The sequence below is a fragment of the Malurus melanocephalus genome, unplaced genomic scaffold (genome assembly GCF_030028575.1).
Source record: "Malurus melanocephalus ecotype Western Australia unplaced genomic scaffold, MMel_1.1 scaffold_5, whole genome shotgun sequence".
Taxonomy (NCBI): domain Eukaryota; kingdom Metazoa; phylum Chordata; class Aves; order Passeriformes; family Maluridae; genus Malurus; species Malurus melanocephalus.
In genome coordinates this window covers 863,634-883,933 of record NW_026623237.1, presented here as the reverse complement: position 1 = coordinate 883,933, position 20,300 = coordinate 863,634, and the positions used below count along the sequence as shown (strand labels likewise).

At 39.9% G+C, this 20,300-nt stretch overlaps 1 protein-coding gene across 4 annotated transcripts in view; it reads left to right on the top strand.

Annotated features, from left to right (window-relative positions):
- AGPAT4 (1-acylglycerol-3-phosphate O-acyltransferase 4) overlaps positions 1-20,300 on the top strand; it is a 73,172-nt gene that overhangs the window by 8,624 nt on the left and 44,248 nt on the right. For 2 of the 4 annotated variants that reach the window (XM_057370383.1, XM_057370374.1), the window contains one exon: positions 6,190-6,420. The exons of the other annotated variants lie outside the window; for them this stretch is intronic. In XM_057370383.1, the coding sequence (XP_057226366.1) occupies positions 6,243-6,420 (178 nt within the window). In that variant the 5' untranslated portion in view covers positions 6,190-6,242. The remainder of the gene's footprint in view (positions 1-6,189; positions 6,421-20,300) is intronic. 4 annotated transcript variants of the gene reach the window in all.

The following is a 20,300-nucleotide window of genomic DNA, read 5'->3' as shown; positions in this document are numbered from 1 at the left end:
CAGTTGCTCCCAGTCTTTTCCACTCCTTCCCAGACTATGCATGCCTCCCTTGGACTGCTGTCATCCTCCTYCCCTTGCTGTATAAACACTTCGCTATGTTGGGACCAGCACTGAGGCTAACAGGAGCTCTGCTATGCATTTTGCCTGTAAAGTATGCATACAAAGAGGACTTGTGTCCTAGCAGGCATGCAGAGTTTGTGTTGCTGTTTTTCCCTACATTAGATCACAGCAGGAAGAAAATTAAAAAGGGAGAAAGGGAAAGGATTATGGTGTGATAACTATTTAAAAACTCCCAGGTTACTTTCATTTCTTCAGTTTACACTCTATTACGCAAATTACCTTTGTACTCAGTAGAAGATAAACAATCAGTCAGTTTCATAGCAAGTATATGAATTTGAAGTTCTAAATCTTGCTGGCAGATGGTATTCATTCTTCAGCTTTTGCAACAGCCAAACTTACTGGTCTCTCCTCTGTAACAATACTCAGCTCAGAAATGCAGAACTCCTCATGAAAAATCTAAAGGTTTTCCTAAGTTCCCTTAGCTTTGGAAAAAGGTCTTAAGATACGCTCAGATTATTCCCTGATTCRGGACTTTTTGGAGAAGTTGCAGTGGGTTGACCTTGGCTGACTTCCAGGTTTGCATCAAACTGTTCCCTCACTCCMCTTCCTCAGCAGGACAAGGGAAGAAAATAGGACAAAAAAGCTTGTGGGTTGATATAGGGAGATCGCTCACTAGTTACCATCATGTTCAAAACASACTCCACTTGGAGAAGTTTATTATAATTTATTGTCAACTGATAACAAAGAAGGGCAGTGAAAAACCAAAATTAAAACCACCCTTCCTCCTAAGTCCTCTCTTTCCCCCCTGACTGTATACTGTACTTCTCTGCTGCACCCCAGGTAGTGCAGGTGGATGGGGAAGAGGAGTTGCAGTCAGTCCATTACAGCTCCTCTTTGCCGTTCCTTCTTGCATGTGCTGTTCCCCTGCTGCTGCTGGGGTCCCTCACACAGGGCATGGTTCTTCAGGAGTAGGTAAGACTCCCATGGGCTGCTGTTCCTGCCAGAAAACCTGCTCCTGGGTGCGCTTCTGTCCATAAGCCATGGATTCCTTCAGGGCACCTGCTGCCTTGTGAGGTTCTCCATGGATTGCAGTGGGGACATTTGTTCTGCCATGGTCTTTCATGGGCTCCAGCAGGACAACATGTTTCACCGTGGTCTTCACCACAGGCTGCAGGAGAGTGCCTGGAGCACATCCTTTCCCACCTTCTTCCCTGACCTCGGTGTCGGAAGGACTATTCCTCTCACGTGTTTCTCAGTCCTCACTCACAGCTGCTGTGCAGCATTTTTTTTCATTCTTTCTTAAGTGTTATTGCAGAGGTGCCACTAGTGCTAGTGATTGGTTTGGCTTAGCCCAGTGGTGAGTCCCTTCTGGAGCTGTCTAGAACTGGTTTTCTGATGTGGGGGACAGCTCTTGGTGTCTTCTGACAGGAGCCATCTCTCCAGTCCCTCACTACTAAAACATTGCTTTGTAAACCCAACACGGGGGATAATGCTCCAGTAGTTGCTTTGGGGGAGATGGGAARTGATTCAAACCCTAATTAAGAATGAGGCAAATAGATGGGTAGTTCTTCCTCCAGATTTGTGGGTTTTTTTGGTGTGGCATGTACATATACGGTCTCCTCACAGGTGAATACATACATGGATGCAACGTCACTTTTGCTCACTTSATACTCACGGACAGAGAAGAGCACAAGGGCTTCCTGTGACTTGCTTTGCATATTGTTTCATGTACAGCGGTACTGCTAAAATAGACTCTGATGTATATGCAGTGCTGCTGTGCTTTTTTCAGAGAATCACAGAATCAAGGTTGGAAAAGACGTTAGGGATCGAGTCCAACCTGTGGCTGAACACCAGCTTGTCAACCAGACCATGGCACTGAGTGCCACATCCAGTCTTTCCTTTAAACATCTCCAGGGTCAGCGACTCCACCATCTCTCTCAGCAGTCCATTCTAATGTCTAATCATCCTTTCTGTGAAGAAATTCCTCTTGATGCCCAACCTTAACCTCCCCTGCTTAAGACTGTCTCCTCTTGTCCTGTCTCTGGTTCCTGGGAGAACCAGACCCTGGCCACACCCTGGCCACACCCTCCTTTCAGGCAGTTGTAGACAGCAGTGAGGTCACTTCTAAGTCTCCTTTTCTCCTGCCTAAACACCCCCAGCTCCCTAAGCTGCTCCTCACAAGATGTGTGCTCCAGGCCTTTCACCAGCTTTGTTGCCCTTCTCTGGACTTGCTCCAGCATCTCAATGTCCTTCTTGAAGTGAGGGGCTTAGAATTGGATGCAGTACTCAATTTTGGCCTCACCAGTGCCAAATACAGGGATTTTGGTGGCAACTGAAATTGACTTAAAAGGTACTGCTGAAACTGCTTAATCTGACCTGAGCRTATTTTCATRTTAGTCTTTGTAACTCATCCATCCRAGAATCTGGTTTAGATGAGAAAATGCAGGAATAGGCATCATCATCATCTGGTTGGTTGTTTTTAACTTGCAGCAAAGCATTTGAGGTCTTCATCAAAGACTAGATGTGCGTGAAACCTTTGTGCAAGCTTGAAATACATGCTGAAAAAAAAGAGGTATAGTGCTGAATTACCTCTCTTTCTAAGTGGGCAATATCAGTTTRATCTAGATACTGTCAGATACTTACCATGTTGCTTTCCACACTCCAAGAACTCTATATACTACATAAACTTCAGAAACAGTGGGTGACGGTTCTTTGCTTTGTTCTTGTGCTTTCTCTGAAAGTGCAAACAGTTGTATTCTTTATGAAATCTCCAGATGCAGTCTCAACACAGATTTAGAAGTATGAAATAGGTTCATTGGCAGCAGCCTCTGCTGGCAGAGAGTTTTTCACTTTGCGTATCACTTCTCTGTCCTTTTGGTCAGTTATTACAAGCAGAAGGAAATGCTGAGAGTAGTTGAGGTAGAAAACACAGTGGATCTTACTGAAAAATGGAAGTTGGAGAGAAAAGAGTTAGAATGAATAGTAATATAATTTGCTTTTAAACCTGAACCTGTGACCTCTTAGTCACATGAATAGATAGTTGTTGTCTTGGTCCCTAAACAGACATTTGAGGTTTGAGTCTTTTCTTCTGTATCCAGAGGAAAACTGTTAATAAAGAATGTCCCTATCTAGTCTAGTTGCTCTAGCTARCCATTTTCTCCTAATTAATTTTAAGGAGTGTTTGACTGAAGAGAGCTTCTTGGCAGCATTCTGAYCTTAATAGCTTCTGAGAAAATGCATTGATTGGCCCTTTTGTTTTTAAAAGATTGCTGTAATTTTCAGTCATTATCTATAAGGAAATTAGTAATTTATTAAACCAGCATCATGGATTAAGAATTAAAGACCTGACTCTTTTATCACTTAAACTGGTGTTACATTGATGTTACCCATGAGGACTTTTAGTAGGACAGAGTAAGTATAACGTGCTGTGGACTCTTTAACCCATGTTTCCAGATGCCATTCATGAGATCAGAACTGTTTCTTTTTGTTACTTGTACTAAGAATAAATTGCATTCTTGGAGTTTGGATAATGAAAACAATCCAAAAAAAAAAATCATGTAAGAATGAGCTTATGTCTGAGAAATAGAACACTTATGTAGCTTTCTGTATACATCTTTAGATTGCACATTTTATAGGGAAAACAGGCTTTAATCTGAAGAGAAAAATTTTCTGTGTTATTCCTACTTCTCAGAAAAAGAAGAATTTAAGCAGTGTCTCATTTCTTGTTCCTTTTACAAGCAAGTTAGGTTAGATGCCTTTGAATGGTGCTGCTTAAGTAGATTTAGTTTGCTTTAAAACTGGTCTTARAAGCTTTACAGAGTTGAATTTTAAATGCTGGGTATGAAAGTGAGGAATAAATTACTTTCAGACATTGCATTGTGGCWTAATAAAATTGTAAGACAATAATTACAGTTTATCAGGGTCATCCCATCTTTGTTTATTTTAKTTCTGTGAAGTTTTGTTTTAAAGACCCAGCAGGAAGTAAATGATTCACATAAAAGTAGCATTTTAATAAAGTTAGATGACTGTTATAATGAAAAGGTAACCAAAAAATTTTTGCTGGATWATTAATGGGCAAAAAGACTAATTAYTCTTGTTACAAAGTCTGTCAGCTGTTTATTACAGTATGTTTATGTTGATTATATCAAATAATGAGCTTTTGCATCTTCTCTCAGTAAACAGTGCTCCAGTCTTTATTTGTGGCTGCTGTTTTTATGTTTTATCTCATGTCTAGCTGATCTCTGGGAATTACATTATTCTCTGGGGTAGCATTAAACAGGCAGAGCAACACAAAAAACTTCTGATCAGTTTTAGCCAAAGACAGTAGGATAAGCCCAGTCGCCAGGGTTTTGGACACTGTAGAGCCTTTGAAACCATCCACTTCTAAGTATCTGGTTGCTTCCATTCTGACTGTTTTAAAGAAGGTTGCTGCCTGGGTTTTTTTTTTATTGTTTGGCTCTGTCTTCAGAGTGTTCAGTGGAAGGGTTTGAGAAGCAGCACAGCAGTGGTTCCTACTAGACAACATTTCTCATTCTCCTTAGCCGTCAAAAACAAAGCCTTTGGTCAAAGCCCAAGCTAGTAAATTGTGTGCCACCCTAAGAACCATATCTTTAACAGGAGTTGGTTAAAGCTGAAAAAGCTTTTTGCAAGTATCATGACTGTGGTTGCTACAATGAATAGAGGCCTGTTCTGCCATTCTGAGCTACAGCTGGTGTCAGCTGTGGTACTGAATAGTACAGCAAGATAAAGGGAACAAAAGGGCACATTTTGTCTTCTAATAATAGGCTTGGGACTGCCATAAACTATTTATATAAATTATACAACAATACCGATTCTCTTTCTTAAATTTTTCCTTGTCTTCCTTGCGGTTGAAAAACTGGCTAAATAACTTCCGAAGGCTTTGCAACAATTCTTGTGTGTGCTCTTTGCTGTGGCAAGCAGAGTCAGCAAAGGGCAGTAAAACAAATGTTTCAGGACACTGATCTAGACTCAGTGCCTCACATAATGGAGTCTCATATAAACTAAAAGGATAGGCATAAMATTTTTTTCATCAGTTAATTCCCTGGGCTGCTGACAGCTGCTGTTTTGTTATTGCATGTGACTGGCACATTCAGAAATACTGTCTCAGGGCTTCCTCCCTGGGAAAACTTCCACACCTCAGAGTGGAGAAAACAGTGGAGGAATGGAACAGGATGGTAGCAGCACCTCCTGTTTAACTGTATTAGACTGAATACTGGGGATTGTGTTTACTTAGAGATATGTCTTCATTTTAGCAGTAGTGGTCGTGATGGTGGGGGGAGGGCTCTGCATTTTGTAGGTCAGAATACTCTGAGGAGGACTCTGAATGCTCAATTGCTAACGTTGGACTGGACCRTTCCAAAATTATACAGACATTTCATAAGTAACCTTAGAGTTAATTTTTTTTTCTGGAAACATTGCTGTGTCACGGGTTAGTACTGTTATTGATGTTTCCTTTCTGGGTTTATGGATTATAACTGACAGAATCAGTGTCAAGGAATAATTGAACAAATTGTGTATATTGTGCRTAGCCAAGCTTTTATTCTCTTGCCAAAATCAACTGTTATTTGAGTGTGAGAGGGAAATAAGACAATAAAGCTAGACTTCAGGGGCTGCTGCTACCTCTTGTTTGGGGACCATGGCTGATATAACTTGTAGAGAAAGGCACAACTCMTAGCAAAGCTCTAAAGCTTGCATTTACTTTGGAGCTGCTCTTTAAGATTGCAGAGGTGACACTATATGTCTTGCAAAATACAGGCAACTAAAATCAAAATACAAGTTCATATCAAAGTTATATTGTTCAAACCAAGTTATTTGCTCATTTTGTCAATGAAGACCTTGTAGAGGAGTATTGTACTCCATGGAGTGGAGTCATATGCTCATATGTTTTTGCAGGATTGAAATRTAAAAATTTGTTTCCAGAGCCAAATGTAAAATGATTCAGAAATATGGCATTCTCYTTCCATTCTTACTTTTGCAAATACTGATATCAAGCTTTTCCTATAATAGATTTAACTTTAAGTGTGTTTAAGTGTACATGTGAAGTCTGTTTTAAGTCTGTTTATAGAAATAAATGCACTCTGTAACTGCTGATACTATTTGGTTTTGCAGGTTGTCTTCTGAATTTTGTGTCTGAAGGTACCCTCTTGCTTTCTCAGCAAGTCATGGACACCGTTGGCTTTCTGAAGTCGCAATTCATTTGCCACCTTCTGATCTGCTACATATTTATAGTRTCAGGACTGATCATTAACTTCATTCAACTCTTTACACTTATACTTTGGCCATTCAACAAGCAACTGTTCAGGAGGATCAACTGCAGGCTGGCTTACTGCATTTCAAGCCGTAAGATTTCATTTTGTTTTTTGTAGTATTTTCATATTTTGTCTGGAGGGAATTGGTAGAAAAGGTCTGGATTTCAGAGCCTATAYAAAGGTCATGTCTGCTTCCTACAGCACCTGCACTTGCACGAAGAGATGTATGCCTTGTTGAAATGTCTTCTTGTGCTGAAATGTTTTGCTCTTTTATACTGGGATACATGCTTGACTCACTATGTTGAAGAAAGATTGCCTCTCATTTGGCCATCCATCATGATTCATTAAACCAAATGAGAAATATTGACCAAATAATGCATCTCAGCAAGTTTAGCTATTATCTGAAGCAAGTTAGCAAGTCACTTCCAATAATGCTTTCAGTCTCTTTATCATCCGTGATTTTGTTTATGATCTTGGTTTAAATGTTTCACATGCAAATACTGTTTAGGATTGGGAAATAACAGAAAAWAARGGAAAAGTCTTGAATTTCATKTGCTTCTTTCTAAAGCCAGTTRTAAACTATTTTTCTTTGAMTAGGCATTTCAGASACTAAGCTRCACCTGTATGTATTCAGTATATTCAATTAGTTATAATGTAGAATACAGCAGGTAGCCTGTAACCATTTGAAAGAAGCAGGGGTTGCAATTATATTGATTTTTCTGGGGGAGATGGGAGCATGAGCTTAGGATCTTGTAGAAAGACCAGACCTTTGAAATTGCTGGGAGATGTGACTGTTTGCTGGCACTTGACTAAACAGGTAATTCCACTGGAATGAATGACAACTGTTATCCATTTGTTTGTTCTCTGTTAGTAGGAGTTTGGTGGAATCTTCACCTGACAACAGTGAATCARTGAATTACCAGAGCATATGTAGTTTTCTTTTATAATCAGTTTCCTTATACATTTGCTTTGAAAGAGCTACAAATGCAGTTCCAGCAGTTTTACTGTAGTGCTGCTTCTGACTTCCAGATAACTGCTCTTAACTTACAGCAGAAGAATTCTTCACAGAAATTGTTAGAGAAATTCTWGTGTACTGTGTTCAGTATTTAGGAGTGTGCTGTTAAATGTGTTCACCTTCCAGAGAGACTTCCCTGGGCCTTTCTGAAACTCTAAAGTACTTTGTTAGAAGGAAACTTGCAAAATGCGTGCTTCGTGAGGCTTCCTAAAGATTATTTARGTGTGATGTCACAGTCAGTGCTAAGTGACTTATGGGTGTTTCCATACTGGGGAGAGCAACCCTCCAATAAAGCATTTAAGAATTRTGCTGTGGAAGTGCTGCAAAATGGTCCCGTCACGTCTTTTGCTACTATGAATCTGAAAAGGAAAAGCATAGTTAATATTAATAATAAACTGCRTGAGGTAGAAATCTGTCACATGCCTCAGCTTGGGGGTCCCTAGGGTTTATTTATCTTTCATCAGTGACTGATGAGCAACTATTTAAAGCATTTTTTTGAAACATACTTTTGACTTAAATTTCAAATGCATCAGACTGTGTAGGCCCAAACAAATTTGAGATGTTGTTTTATTATTTCTGTAAAGGAGAGAGGATGTGTATTGGGTCTTACAGGAGCCATCTTTGTCCCCCCCACTACCCAAAAAGGGACCAAACAAAACCAACAGAGGATGTTCCTTCTGAAAAATTTCATTTTTGCTGTCTGTGCATATGCCCTTGAAATAGTGACTTGGCAAGTACTATTCATTTGTATGTACAAACAGTGGCACTGGATGTGGCGAGGTTTTTACCTTTTGTCTGGCCATGTTTGAAGCCATGGCATGTGGAAGACACTGTCCAGCTGTATGCAGGTGTATATTATTATTTGACATTCAGTGTCTTCTGCCCGCTCTTCTTTTGGCTACTTAGTGCAGAGATATCAGCTACTCTACAGTATTCAGGCAAATCCTTCAGTTTAGCTCAATACTGTTCGAGTTAGCGGATGGGCAGTATGGAAGAGGGTGTAATACTGCATGCTTGTCCTTGGTGGGGCAGGTGGCTTTATACTCAGGGTTGCTGGTCAGTTGCACCAGTGTTGACACCACTGGAATTGGTTGTGTTGTGAGTTTTTTGCCCTGTCATGCTCAGAAAGTATGTCTAGGTTAAAGTCATTTATTTTAGTTTCACAACASAGCAAGCTAGCTTGATGAGTCAGCCTTGTCTGAGTGATATTTGAAAAARGGAAAATTATAGTTTGAAAAAGTATTTCAAAGAACTAAAGATCAATTAATCAAAATGGATGTGTTTTGGGGGGCTGTTGATGTGGTGACTAATAAGTCAAGTCTGTATGGGTCTGATGAAAGTCATGGAAACAGCCTGTAGTTGGAAACAGTGAAGTTCAGCATTGGAGAATATAAAGAGCCATGTGCTTTGCAGTGGTGACAAGCATCATGTTGCCTTGAGAGCCTGATACAGCCTGAGTCACCAAGTCAACCAAAAAGTGAAATAGAGCAGRCATGGTTTGATTGAAAAATGAAATKAAACCAGCAGTTGTCCTTAGATCCTACAAGTTCAGTTATTTTCCATTTGATGTCAAAGGTAGAGATAAATAGCTCCGTAGAATTGGAGAGTTACTTTGTCTTTGACACTGTGCTTTTTGGGAGAGTTGGGGTTTTGTATTTGAAGTACTAGTGTTTTCTTACACACCTTTTCTTCCTGTCTCCTTCCTAATGTAAGAACATTATATTCTCACTTCTTGTGCAACACCTGCTGTCACAATGCATTTGGGAAGCTAAAGTRCTGTGATTAATGACTTGTCCTCACTTGAGTAGTACAGCTTGAGCTGGTGGTGTTTCTCTGTTCACRTGGAGGCTAGCTCAAGTTATATTCACAGAATCATAGAATTTATTAAGGTTGGAAAAGACCCTTAGTGAGTCTGTCATCCCAGCACTGTCAAGTCCACTGCTAAMCCATGTCCCTACGTGCCACATCTACACATCTTTTAAATATCTCCAAGGATGACAACTCAAATCCTGTGCAGTCTACTCCAGTACCTGACAACACTTTCCATAAAGAAATTTAAATTTTCCCAAATATCCAGTCCAAATCTTTCTGGATGCAATTTGAATCTTTTTCCTTTTGTCCTGTCATTTTTTACTTGGGGAAAGAGGCCGACCCTCACCTTGCTAYAGCCTCCTTTCAGGTAGCTGTTGTGAGTAATAAGGTATCTCCTGAGCCTCCTTTCTCCCTAAGCTGCTCCTCATAAGACTTGTGCCCCAGACCCTTCAGCAGCTCTATACCATGAAATGGCTGTATAGAGTAACTGTGCTGTGGTGGTTGAGCATATGCTGTGTGAGCTGCTGCTTCTCTGCCATGAGTTCAGCACCAGCACTGCAGCACCTCACTGTGACTACTGACAGCCCGGAAGGCTAAAACCATAGACATCAAACTGTTCATCGATGCGAAGTTAGAGAAGAGCTGGAAATCTGGCTTCCAGTTTGAATTGACARTCAGAAGGATTAACTAGAGCAGCAATTTGTTTTTAATGAAACAAAGCAGGTTTAATGGCACACACCAAGTTGCATACAGTAATTGATATTAAGTTACTGCCATGCTTGAAACCAACTGAGAGTCAGGGTGAGTTTAGTTTCCCTATTGAGCTGCTCCTTTATGTAGTAGCATTGGGGATGCTCTCCAAAGAGTGTTATGTATTCCCCATATTGCAGTTTGGGTTGCTTTTATATCTCCAAGCTACTTCTCATTTTTTACTATAAAGAAATTCTTCCTGTTTGATCCTGGTACCCCATTTGACAAAAATGTACAAAGTAATGGTTCATTCTGGTCCTATGTCTTGACTTTTACTGGCAAGTGTTGTTGCAAAGAGTGAAYATCCAGCTTCAAAAGAACAAACTTTTGTCCGTGCTGGTCTTGAAATGAGCCAAAAGACTAATTTTTGGGTAAGGGTTATGTACCCTCTGTCATGTATAAAGAAACAAACCAAAAACCCCCCAAAACAAATAGAAGAAGAAACCACGCACACAAGAACCCGACAACAACCCTCCCAAAAAGAAAACAAAACACCAAAATCTTTGGACTGCTAACTTGCAGAAAATAATTTCTGGCTTCAAATGTATATTCATGGATTGATTCAACTGCCTGTTAATCCACTCACTCGTTTGTAAAATAACAACCTGGATAAACTCTCCCTCATACTGAACTTGACAGAGTGCACCCTAATAAGGAAATTGAATGCTGCAAGCCTCCATAGGGTGATAACAATAAAAATTTCAACTGTGTGATTGGAAGTTGGCATAAGAACAAAGGTTGGGCAAGCAATCAATCTTGGGTTTTATTTTAAAATGATTTAGGGATATTTTGTCYTCAGTTTCTTTTTCTGAAAGACAGACAACCAAGGTAGGAAGCACTTAGTGTGGGATACATCACGGTTTTCATGGACACTGTGTGAATTGGAAGAGGTGGGAATGCATCTTCCTCCTCTCCCTTACATGATAGCAAACCACCACAAGGGGTACACACAGCTTTTCTGCAGTAGCTTGTATAGCTGGCCAAACACACAGAGGGTACGGGTTGGGATTCATGCCATATGTGCACATGGCTGTGTAGTTCCTGAGTGGTGGGAAAGTGATTTGAACTTCCTGAATCAGTTTGTGCTTGCCTGGCTGTTGAAGTACAACCCAAGATCAAGCAGAGTTTGCTGGGCTTCTGTGGCCTGTTAGAACATGTGCCTAGACCATGAGAATGGGACATGTACATGTGGGATATATGGCTTCTTTAGAATTGCTGGGTGGGATATTTTGCCTGTGAGTAGAGCAGTCATTATCTTGTGCTCTTRCAGCCAGTGTATTGGGGCAAAATGAGCTTCTTGTGCTCCCAGGATAAGTGGCAAACTGGCCTCCTGCTGACTCTGCACCAGGTGAACTTTGCATAAACAAAAGACCTGGTAATAATGACATGGTTGTGTGGACAGGTGCATAAGGGCCTTAAAAGGATTGACTTAGCTTCTAATCTGMCTTCATAAATAAATTATAGTAGTACTAATACCTATTCTCGTGCTATGAAAGGGGTGTTATTATACGTCGGGGTAGAGTTACACTATGTAGGCTGCAGTTTGTAAATCCTGCTGAGAGGAAGGTGCTTGCACAGGAAGAGGCACCCTGATGCCTGTTCATTGCAGCAAGAACAAGATGGAAACTGATTCTTCTTGTGACTGAGCTTCCTAGAAACAAAACCAGGAAAAATTGAGAATTACTTCAAGTTCCATCATCTTGACTGACTGGCTGTTATTAACACAGTAAAGCTAATTCCTTCCATGTACAGCTATAGGCTTTGCAGTGTGAGGACTGAGTATCTGAATAAAGCTTTGTGGTAGTATCAGGGCCATGCTAATCCTTATCCTTTGCTTCTTGGCATTCAGAGGAGCCCTCAGCCGTTTTACATGTTTGTATGAAGRTGCTGCTGAGGCAAGGAGAACTTTYGCCTCTGGTGCAGTTAAGTAGWYGAGAAGAGCTGGGAAGCAAGAGGGACCCAGTGAGGTAGGACCTGCTTCTTCCTCCACTTCTCTTTACCACCATCTCATGCTGCAGAGGAAGCAGCCTGCTCTTGTCAAAGTATGGCAGTACTTCAATCTTTTAGTATTTTATTTATAAAGCAACCTGAGTTATGCTTGTTCAGTGTTGGTGTAGTGAAGAGCTTTCATATGATACTTATGACTGCTTTCTTAGCCTCTCTGAAATGTTGTTTTGAGTAATCTGTATAAAATGTATTTTTCTCAAGAGCCACTTGTCCACATAAGCCCTTGTTATCTTGGTTCCACAGACCACATCCATACAAAGCCACTGGTAAAGATTATGGAAAGTTTTCAAAAACTAGTGAGGGGAAATGGGAGGCCAGATTTGATAGTCATGCAAAGAGAAAATGTTGATTTGAACCTTTAGAAAACTGGACCATCACCTTAGCGTTCTCTTTTTCTCTCAAGCCAGTCCATGGCAATGACTGAGGAAATAGTGTATTAAGGAAATGCCCATGTTAATTTTAACCTAGATAGACTAGAAAAATAAACRCCAGTAGAAATCATCTACCCTAAAGTGTCATCTACTCTAATTCATTATTGTCTTCCTCCAGCGTATTTTCAAATAACCCTTATATACCTGTTATGTACTTATGACAGTTCTGCTGGTTATCTGAACAATTCTCCACTAAGAGCAAGCCTTGACTTTCTCTACTTTAGTTTGAAAGACAGAAGGAGTAATTACTATGCCAGATTCTCCATTGTTTTACTGTTAGAATAAGATAAAGAGAGTGTGTGTGTGTGTGTGTGTGTGTTTGCTGAATCTTATCACAGCTTGAACTCCTTTTTTTCCAGATTGTGTTTGTGGAATTGCATTAATTGCTATGAATAAAGCCTCTGCAGTGCCTAGCATATGCCTCCATATTTTCCCTACTATCATTAACTTGCTGTATCTACTAATAACATTTCAGTCCTTCTCATTTTATGCCATTTGCAGATGTTGTCACTTAGTTTTGATAGATGTTCAGGTATTGATAGTGCTTGAATGGATCAGGCAAGACTGTATGCTGATTGCCAGCATKCTGTGTGAGCATAGTGAAGGTGTGTTTGAATGACATCTGTGCATGACCTTTACCAGAGTTCCTAATTAAGGTTGCAAGGGATAKGGTCTGTTGTGCTCACCTCTCAGTACAGGAGAAAGGGACTGCTTTCTGTGAAAATGAATGTGAAAAAAACTTTTGATACTGATGCTTTCTACACAAGACTAGTGAAGAGCTAGAGAGGCACTTAGTCTGATCTTTAATGAAAAGGGCATCTTCACTGTCACTGTTACTAGTTTATTGTTGCTGGAGCCTTTGTAGAGGTCACTTGTCTTCATATTCTTTTTTTTTTTCCCCATCAGATCCCTGATCTGAAGAAGGGTAATGTTGATAGTGTGCAGACTAGAACGTGAGATGGCAAGGAAGCAATAGATGGAATGACTGCATTCTGTTTGGTGTCTGGCATGGCACATCATAAACGTTCYATCACCTTTTGTTAAACATTAGATCTGGCCAGCAAGCTTCTTAGATTCCTGAACTGGAGTAAATTTTGGAGTGTTTGTGTGAAAAATACTTCTGACACAGCATAACTCAGGAACATGGTATCTAATGATCCATGTYATAGCACAGAATATGAAGGCATTTTGGTGCTGCCTTTGTTTATTCAGTTGCTAAGAGAGAATTTCATAATCAGAGGATCAAATTCTTCTTAMAAAACATTTCATACTTGTAGAGTATGCCCATTTTAGGTGTAAGCCTGATTTTAACTGCTAAAATGGTACTAAATCTGATGGATAAACTTTTGATGATATGGAAACTTCATGCAAAAGTGCAGAGAGTAGCTCAGTGATCACCAGTTACAAGCAAATACAAACAAGCAGTAATCCAACCCTCTCCAGGGACRCACGGTGTCTCCACAGCAAGAGCTGCTCTGGGAACTCTGAATTCTCCTGTGTTTGGTCAGGGAATAGACCTGCTGGTGTAACTTGTAAGTGAGGTGCAGTGTGTCATGTCTCATTTGCTATTGATTTGCTCCATCTTCTACCTCCCCTACTCCCTTTTGAGCAACGTGCAACACAGAAAATGTGCATCTACGTTATTCATCCTCATCCAAAATTGTAGTCACGTAGCACCAAGTGTTTGTGGAGTAGGTTTTCAGGCTCATCCTCTAACAAGAATTTCAGCAGCTGGTCCAGTAAAAGTATCTGGTATCTGACTAATTTTTTGCAGGTGAATTTGCAAGTCAGTAGGAACCCATATGTCATTTCAACAGATACTTGAGGTTTTTTTAGTGTGACACTTGAGATGAAAGAGCCTTCTGAGTGCACATACCTGGTACACTTCTGTGGCTAGGTGGTTGTTTCCTGTGACTTTTTTGCAACCTTCAGGTTAAGGCTTTTTGTATTGTTTTCTCACTTCTAAGACTTTTGCTGAATTTCCTTTRCATCTATCTTGGAACAGTATATGCCTAAATGTGTTTTTTCCAGCACCATGTTCAGAAGGAGGAATCCTTTAAATGKGAATAAGAAGCCAAATAAAAATGTATGTAAAACAACTTTTTTATCTGCTTGGTTTCAGAAAGGCAGTTACCTATCTTCCAGACCCACTTTGGTCCTTGTCAAAATAAGATTTGAAACAAAATAAGGAACCATAAAGATATTACAGTGCAATTATTTCATACAGATTGTTTTGCTCCTCAGTTAGCACACTTTTATTAGCATGTTACATCAGTATGCTTTTTCCATACTCTAGAAATTGTACTGGTTGCCAATAACTAACATTTCTTTACYCTCATGGTTCCAAGTTCACTTAGCTGTGTTTCTAAATTGAATCTCCAGTATATTGCATTTCCAAGTGTGGGTTTTCTCTGAGAGTTAAAAACAAGTGGGCTTCCTAATACATGGGAGAYTTGTCATTGTACATAAATTTCTTACTGTTTTTATGTTGTACTTTTATGACTCTCTTTTAAAAAATCCAGAAATCAATATGTACTGCTAATGAAAGATTTTGATAAATGAATGTATCTCTGCYTGTGTTAGGTAACTTGATCAGTTTCTTGATGGCACCTCTAAAGAAGCTTACCMTTGCTTTTTTGAAAACTGCAGCTGRGAGGCTTTTGACAAGGGCTCTCATTAATACAGCTTTGCAGCTGTAAAGGAGCTCCTCACCTATCTTACTGGCTGGTTTTTTTTTTTCTGAAAGAATCTCATACGATTCTCCTACATTTTCCAGGTACTTCCCTTTGCTCCTGTATTGTCTCATCTCAAGATGTGCAATGTGCTAATCCTCTGCAGTTTGCTGAGGACTGTGTACTGGCAGTCAGCTTATAGAGAGCTAAAGAATCTATTGCTCCTTCGGACTCATACCATTTATCTGTAGAGCCTATATGACAGACTTTTTTAATGCTATTCTGTGTATAAAGGCAAAAGATAGGACAGGAGATGTTAAGCTTGCAGTGTTCAGAAAAGTGCTTGCATTCTATGGATTGGATTATATTTTTACCCACCAAAACATATCAATTAAAACTGTTATTTCAACATGTATTGCCTTTTGTGCTTGTAAAGGAGGGATATACAGGCAAAACAGCTGATATACCTCTATGTTAATGTTCTTAATTTATCTAGTTTAAAATTGAGACCATAGTTTTTTTTCCTTTTAGTATAACATTGTATTTTGAGTATTTTTTTTAAATGTTCAAAGTTCAGAAAATTTTTGCTTTGGAGTAAAGCTTACCATGAAGCGTGTCTCTCTTATGTCTTCACAGGCTCTTCATTAATTCATGCTTAAAWTTCAGGGTTTCTTGAAAGGCAAATTAAATTTCTGTGGTTGTACAGCTTCCTTGTAAAGCTTATAGGTTCTTTTTGGCATATGTAGTTGTCAGGTGAGAATTAGAAAAGCTGGAATGGCAGATCCCTGAGTCTTTGAGATGCGATAGATTACTTCATGTGGAAAGCAAATTATGGTTTAAAAATAGATAATTCTGTAAGACATAAGGTGACCAGAATGGCAAACAATGTCTCAGAAGCAGCCCAAGGTGTTTGGGTTACTCTGTTGGATTTAGTGACTTAAAATTATTGGGAAAGTCCTGTCCTATGCTGTTGCTTAGTGTATGTATCAGATAAATAAGTCTTTGAAAAGTTCTTTTTCTGTGTTGGAAAGATGGGGATGGGAATTGGACTGAGTGAAGTAGTGGTGTGCTAGGTTCTTCCTGTGTTGCGCAGGATATTGGAATGCCGTTGGAATCTTCAGGACTGTTTTTCAAAGGTGGTTCCTGTGAACAATATGAGAAARTGGAAAATACTGTTGAGTACTTTATCACAAATAGGGTGAGAATGAGAATGCTGACTTTGACCTTCATACAAAGTCAGGATGCTGGAGTCTCTCCTTTRTTTCCAACTCGTGTCACTGATTTCWTGCTGTAAAAAAAAAGTTCTGTAATCACGATTGCATTTATAAGCAAGGAAAATTTAAAAAAGGAATAGGAAGGTTGTCTGCTTTCATATATGAGCAGTGCCTATTGCAGGTGAGTACTTCTGTAGATGTCTTTTCTTGAGATATGAAAAAAAAAATGTTAGTAGAAGAAACCTGTGAGACTAGCTTGTCTGTCTGGAGGGGCAGCTTTACTGATCTCTGGTATTATGTTTGGAAGGTAATTTCTGCTGCTTCCTTCACTGCTTCACTTGGCCTTCATCAAGGAGCTTTGTGCTGACCTTAGGGGGCAGTCCAGGTGGAGCAGGAGGAAATGCCTGSTTGGTTGATTCTTCCCTGAGTTGACTGGTCTTGTTGCCAGTTAAGGACTGCTGGTTTGTTGAAACATGGGAGTCTTGCTAAATTCCTTGGGGAAAAAGGATAAGAGGAGCTTTCAGATGTGAGACAAATATCTCTGACACGCGGCTGTTAAATAATTAATTTTCCCAAGGGGTTTGAAAAGAGCATTTCAAAACACTGACTACTGCAGATCTCWATGTGTGTTAAACCCATTGTACTTATGAGACTGGCTTTGTTCCATACGCTGTGTAACTTGGAGAGAAGAAGCTGTTTGTAGGCAGATTGTGTCAGGATTGAAGATGGAAAAAAGCTGTGAAATTAAATGTTTGAAGTGTGCAGCTGGTTTTTATTTTTTCTGAAGGGAGGATTGCTTATAACTTGCAGCATGAAGATAGTTTAAAAGAAACAGTGGCTTAAGAAATGAACAAAACTTGTTTCCATATTCCTGCACTCCTCTAGCTCAGAACTCACTGGAGAAGGAAGGACCACTTGAAACTTTTTTCAMGAATGCATATGCTGACTTAAAATTTCCTTTTCACCTGGAGAGATACTGGCTTTTAGATTTTGTGGATGTTATGTTAGAGAGAATCTATTTGATTGAACTTGAATGATGTATGTGCATTTTGAGAGGGGAGGCAGTATGGGAATGGGAACTGGAGTGAAGCTKGGAAGTGAGGTGGTGTGCCAGAGCAAATGAATAACTGGAAGGATCCTGTGCAAGGCTTGTGCCCAGATCAGCTGCTGGCTCAAATACTAGAGACATGCCAAAAAGCGCAGGTCTTAACAATGATTTTTCAGTTCCTATCATAGTCCCTATGAGGAAAGCCCACTCTGCCTTTCAGTATAGCATGAAGGCTTGTGCATTTAAGGTCTTCCATTAAACCTTATTGTGATCTTGGTTCCCAAAGCAATTTCAGCTTGGCTCGGAATGCTGGCTTGGCCATGTTAGTGTTTGTAGTTTATTTTTTTTTGTCCGTTCATCTGAGAAACCACTGATGACAACCCATCAAAAAGGCTGAATCACCTTCTTATCAATAGYGTTTAGTTGTCTTCATTTTGTAAGAAAATCAAATGAATCTTGTTCATGGAGCTGAGACACAGCAAGCACCAGAACTACCATTGTGTGGTGTCAGCCTTCAAAATTACAGTTTTAMTGTTTTAATAAARCAACRTATTTTTCACTTAGTACATTGGCCRCTTTATGCACATGTATATGCAGGTTTTAATTCTATGACTAAGCAAGCATTGAAGTGAAAATTGTCAAGATCAAAGCACAGATAAAGCTTTAGCTTATAGTAGGTTTGATGAGTCTAATCCTTGTTTTGTGTAACTCAGCATGGTGTTAACAGTAACTAGATCAGAGACAAAGATTATTTTCATGCCCGTTGAGGATGTGGCCACCTTAAGTAAATGTCAGTATATATTTGAGGGAAATAAAGAAAACCAGAGGGGAAAAAAATCTGTGTGCCATCAGTCTTCAATTGGGTTTGTTTTTAACAGCATAATATATTGGCCTCTATCCTAACCTGTGATTTTTATCTTTAAATTGTGTTGACAAATTAGTAAGTGTTGGGAGAAGATTTGTTACCACTTTTAAGTGAAAGCTTTGTTTGTATTTTACTATACAAATAACACTCTTGCGAAGTGTTCCTTATGGCAAATCATTCCAGTCACAGGCTGTCTCTGTGTAGTGCATGCCTTCCAGTAATTATCAGTGAGCTCCTCTCTCAGCAGCCTGTGTGTGCCCTGTGCTCTGTCAAACAGCCCTGCCTTGCATGCTTGCCTCAAGACTGGTGCTGTACACTGCATTCCCTGCTTTAGCTCTCTGCATGTAACAGGTGGGCAGTGGGCTCTGTGTCCAGCCTAGGGCTCCCTCTGTCCCTGCCTCCTGAGTGTGGTAGATGGCAGATGAAACCCTTCTTCCTGTCCACATTCCTTGTTGTGGGGGCTTTTCGATCAATGGCCAGCTCTGATTTGCAAAAAAGAAGTGTATTTTTAAACTGCATTTCCAATCTCACTTTAGATTTATTTTTTTTCTTTGCTGTTTAGCTATATTTTTCTTAGCTAAGAGCAGAGASACTTCCTCTTCAGGTTTGGGGCTGGACCCTCAGTAGAAAAGGCTCTACTCTTTTCTCTGCGAGAGGATGTACCTTTTTGCATCAAGTTCATGAATCAAAGTCTTTCTTGCTGAGCTTTGAGATCTGTTTGCTTGCCCACTGCTTTACTGTGTCAAGGAATGGTCTGACATGCTGCAACATCTAGCTTTGGAGAACTGTAGATTGTGCTCTTCCTCGTGGAAGCTTCCATGCAAGCTTTGTCCCACAGAGGCAGGCTGTTGAAAAAACCTTTGCATAACATCTAGCTGAAGCTAGAGGCTTGTCTCACAAGCTTCTCAGTCACACCCTTGGCAATCAGAATAATGCTGAAAGAAATTATGTCACAGCAACCTAGGTCATGAGTGATTTCTGTCCTTCTGCTGAACAATGATGTTTCCTCCATTCCTATTGGGTTACATTGCAATTCCACCTGGAGAAAGATTTGAACTGGTAAAAATTACACTATTTTCAAATAACAAGCCCCTAATTAGACTGGACTGGASTACCTCAAGGCTCTTCCTGTGCCTTCTTCTCGGTTCTCTGATGCAAGATGTTGCAAAGACATTGAATCAGCAGTACTGATACTAGTGGAAGTTATTGTCTAAGCCTTCAAATAGTTTGGTAAATTCAAATGCTAAATAGTGTTTTTTGCACCAGACTTCTGCTTCCTAGCTTTTTAGGCAAGACTTTAGAGAAGATCCAAATGGCCTGCACAGAACCACAAAGACCTCTGGCACAGAGCCAGCTGGCAGCCCAACAAGTGCAGTCTGCCCTTGATAGGTCTGATAGAGCACACAGAACTGATGCTATTACTGTGCTTCTCTTAATTTTGCATGGCTGAAATSCTGTGAGAAGTCTGGATGGCCATCAAGAGGAGTTGTTTCCAAAAAGCTGTAGGTCTTCCTTAGCAAAGGGGAAGTGTCAGTCTGCTTGAGTTAAAGCAGAATATTTTGGTCTGTTGTAAATCAGTAGAGTGTRTGGCCTGGAAGGTGGGAAGCCTCCGTTGTTTTGTGAGCTGATAAATGCTGCATCCAAGTCGGTGAGTCACATGGATCCTGTGTGTCTTTCRTTTTGAGAAAGTTGAGGCAATGAAGGTAGTAAAGGTAATTCAGAAAGAAATGAAGCCAAATTCAAGGAAATAACTGATTTGCCATAAGCTGCCCTTTTTTCTTCTGGGATTTCTCAGCTTGTCGTAGGATAATATTCTCATACCTGGTATATGTTAGGTAATATTGTATCCCCTTGTTAAATCTTGAAAAATTTCCTTTTTTGTTTTTCTGTTGTGCTAGAAAATACTCGTGATAAAGTTGACAGAAATATCAGTAGTGCATATGCATATGATTTGGTGATACTTCTCTACTCCTGACATGTGTGTGACTTGTTTGTATGACAGATCTTTCTTTTACTACTTCTGTGACAAGTCAGATTGTGCCTTTTAAAACAAGTAATAACTGTTTCTCCTGTACCAACTTGAAATGATGTGTCTGGCTGCTACACTTCATAATTTGCAAAGCATTGAATAGGGATGCAAAGCATTGAATGTCTTGG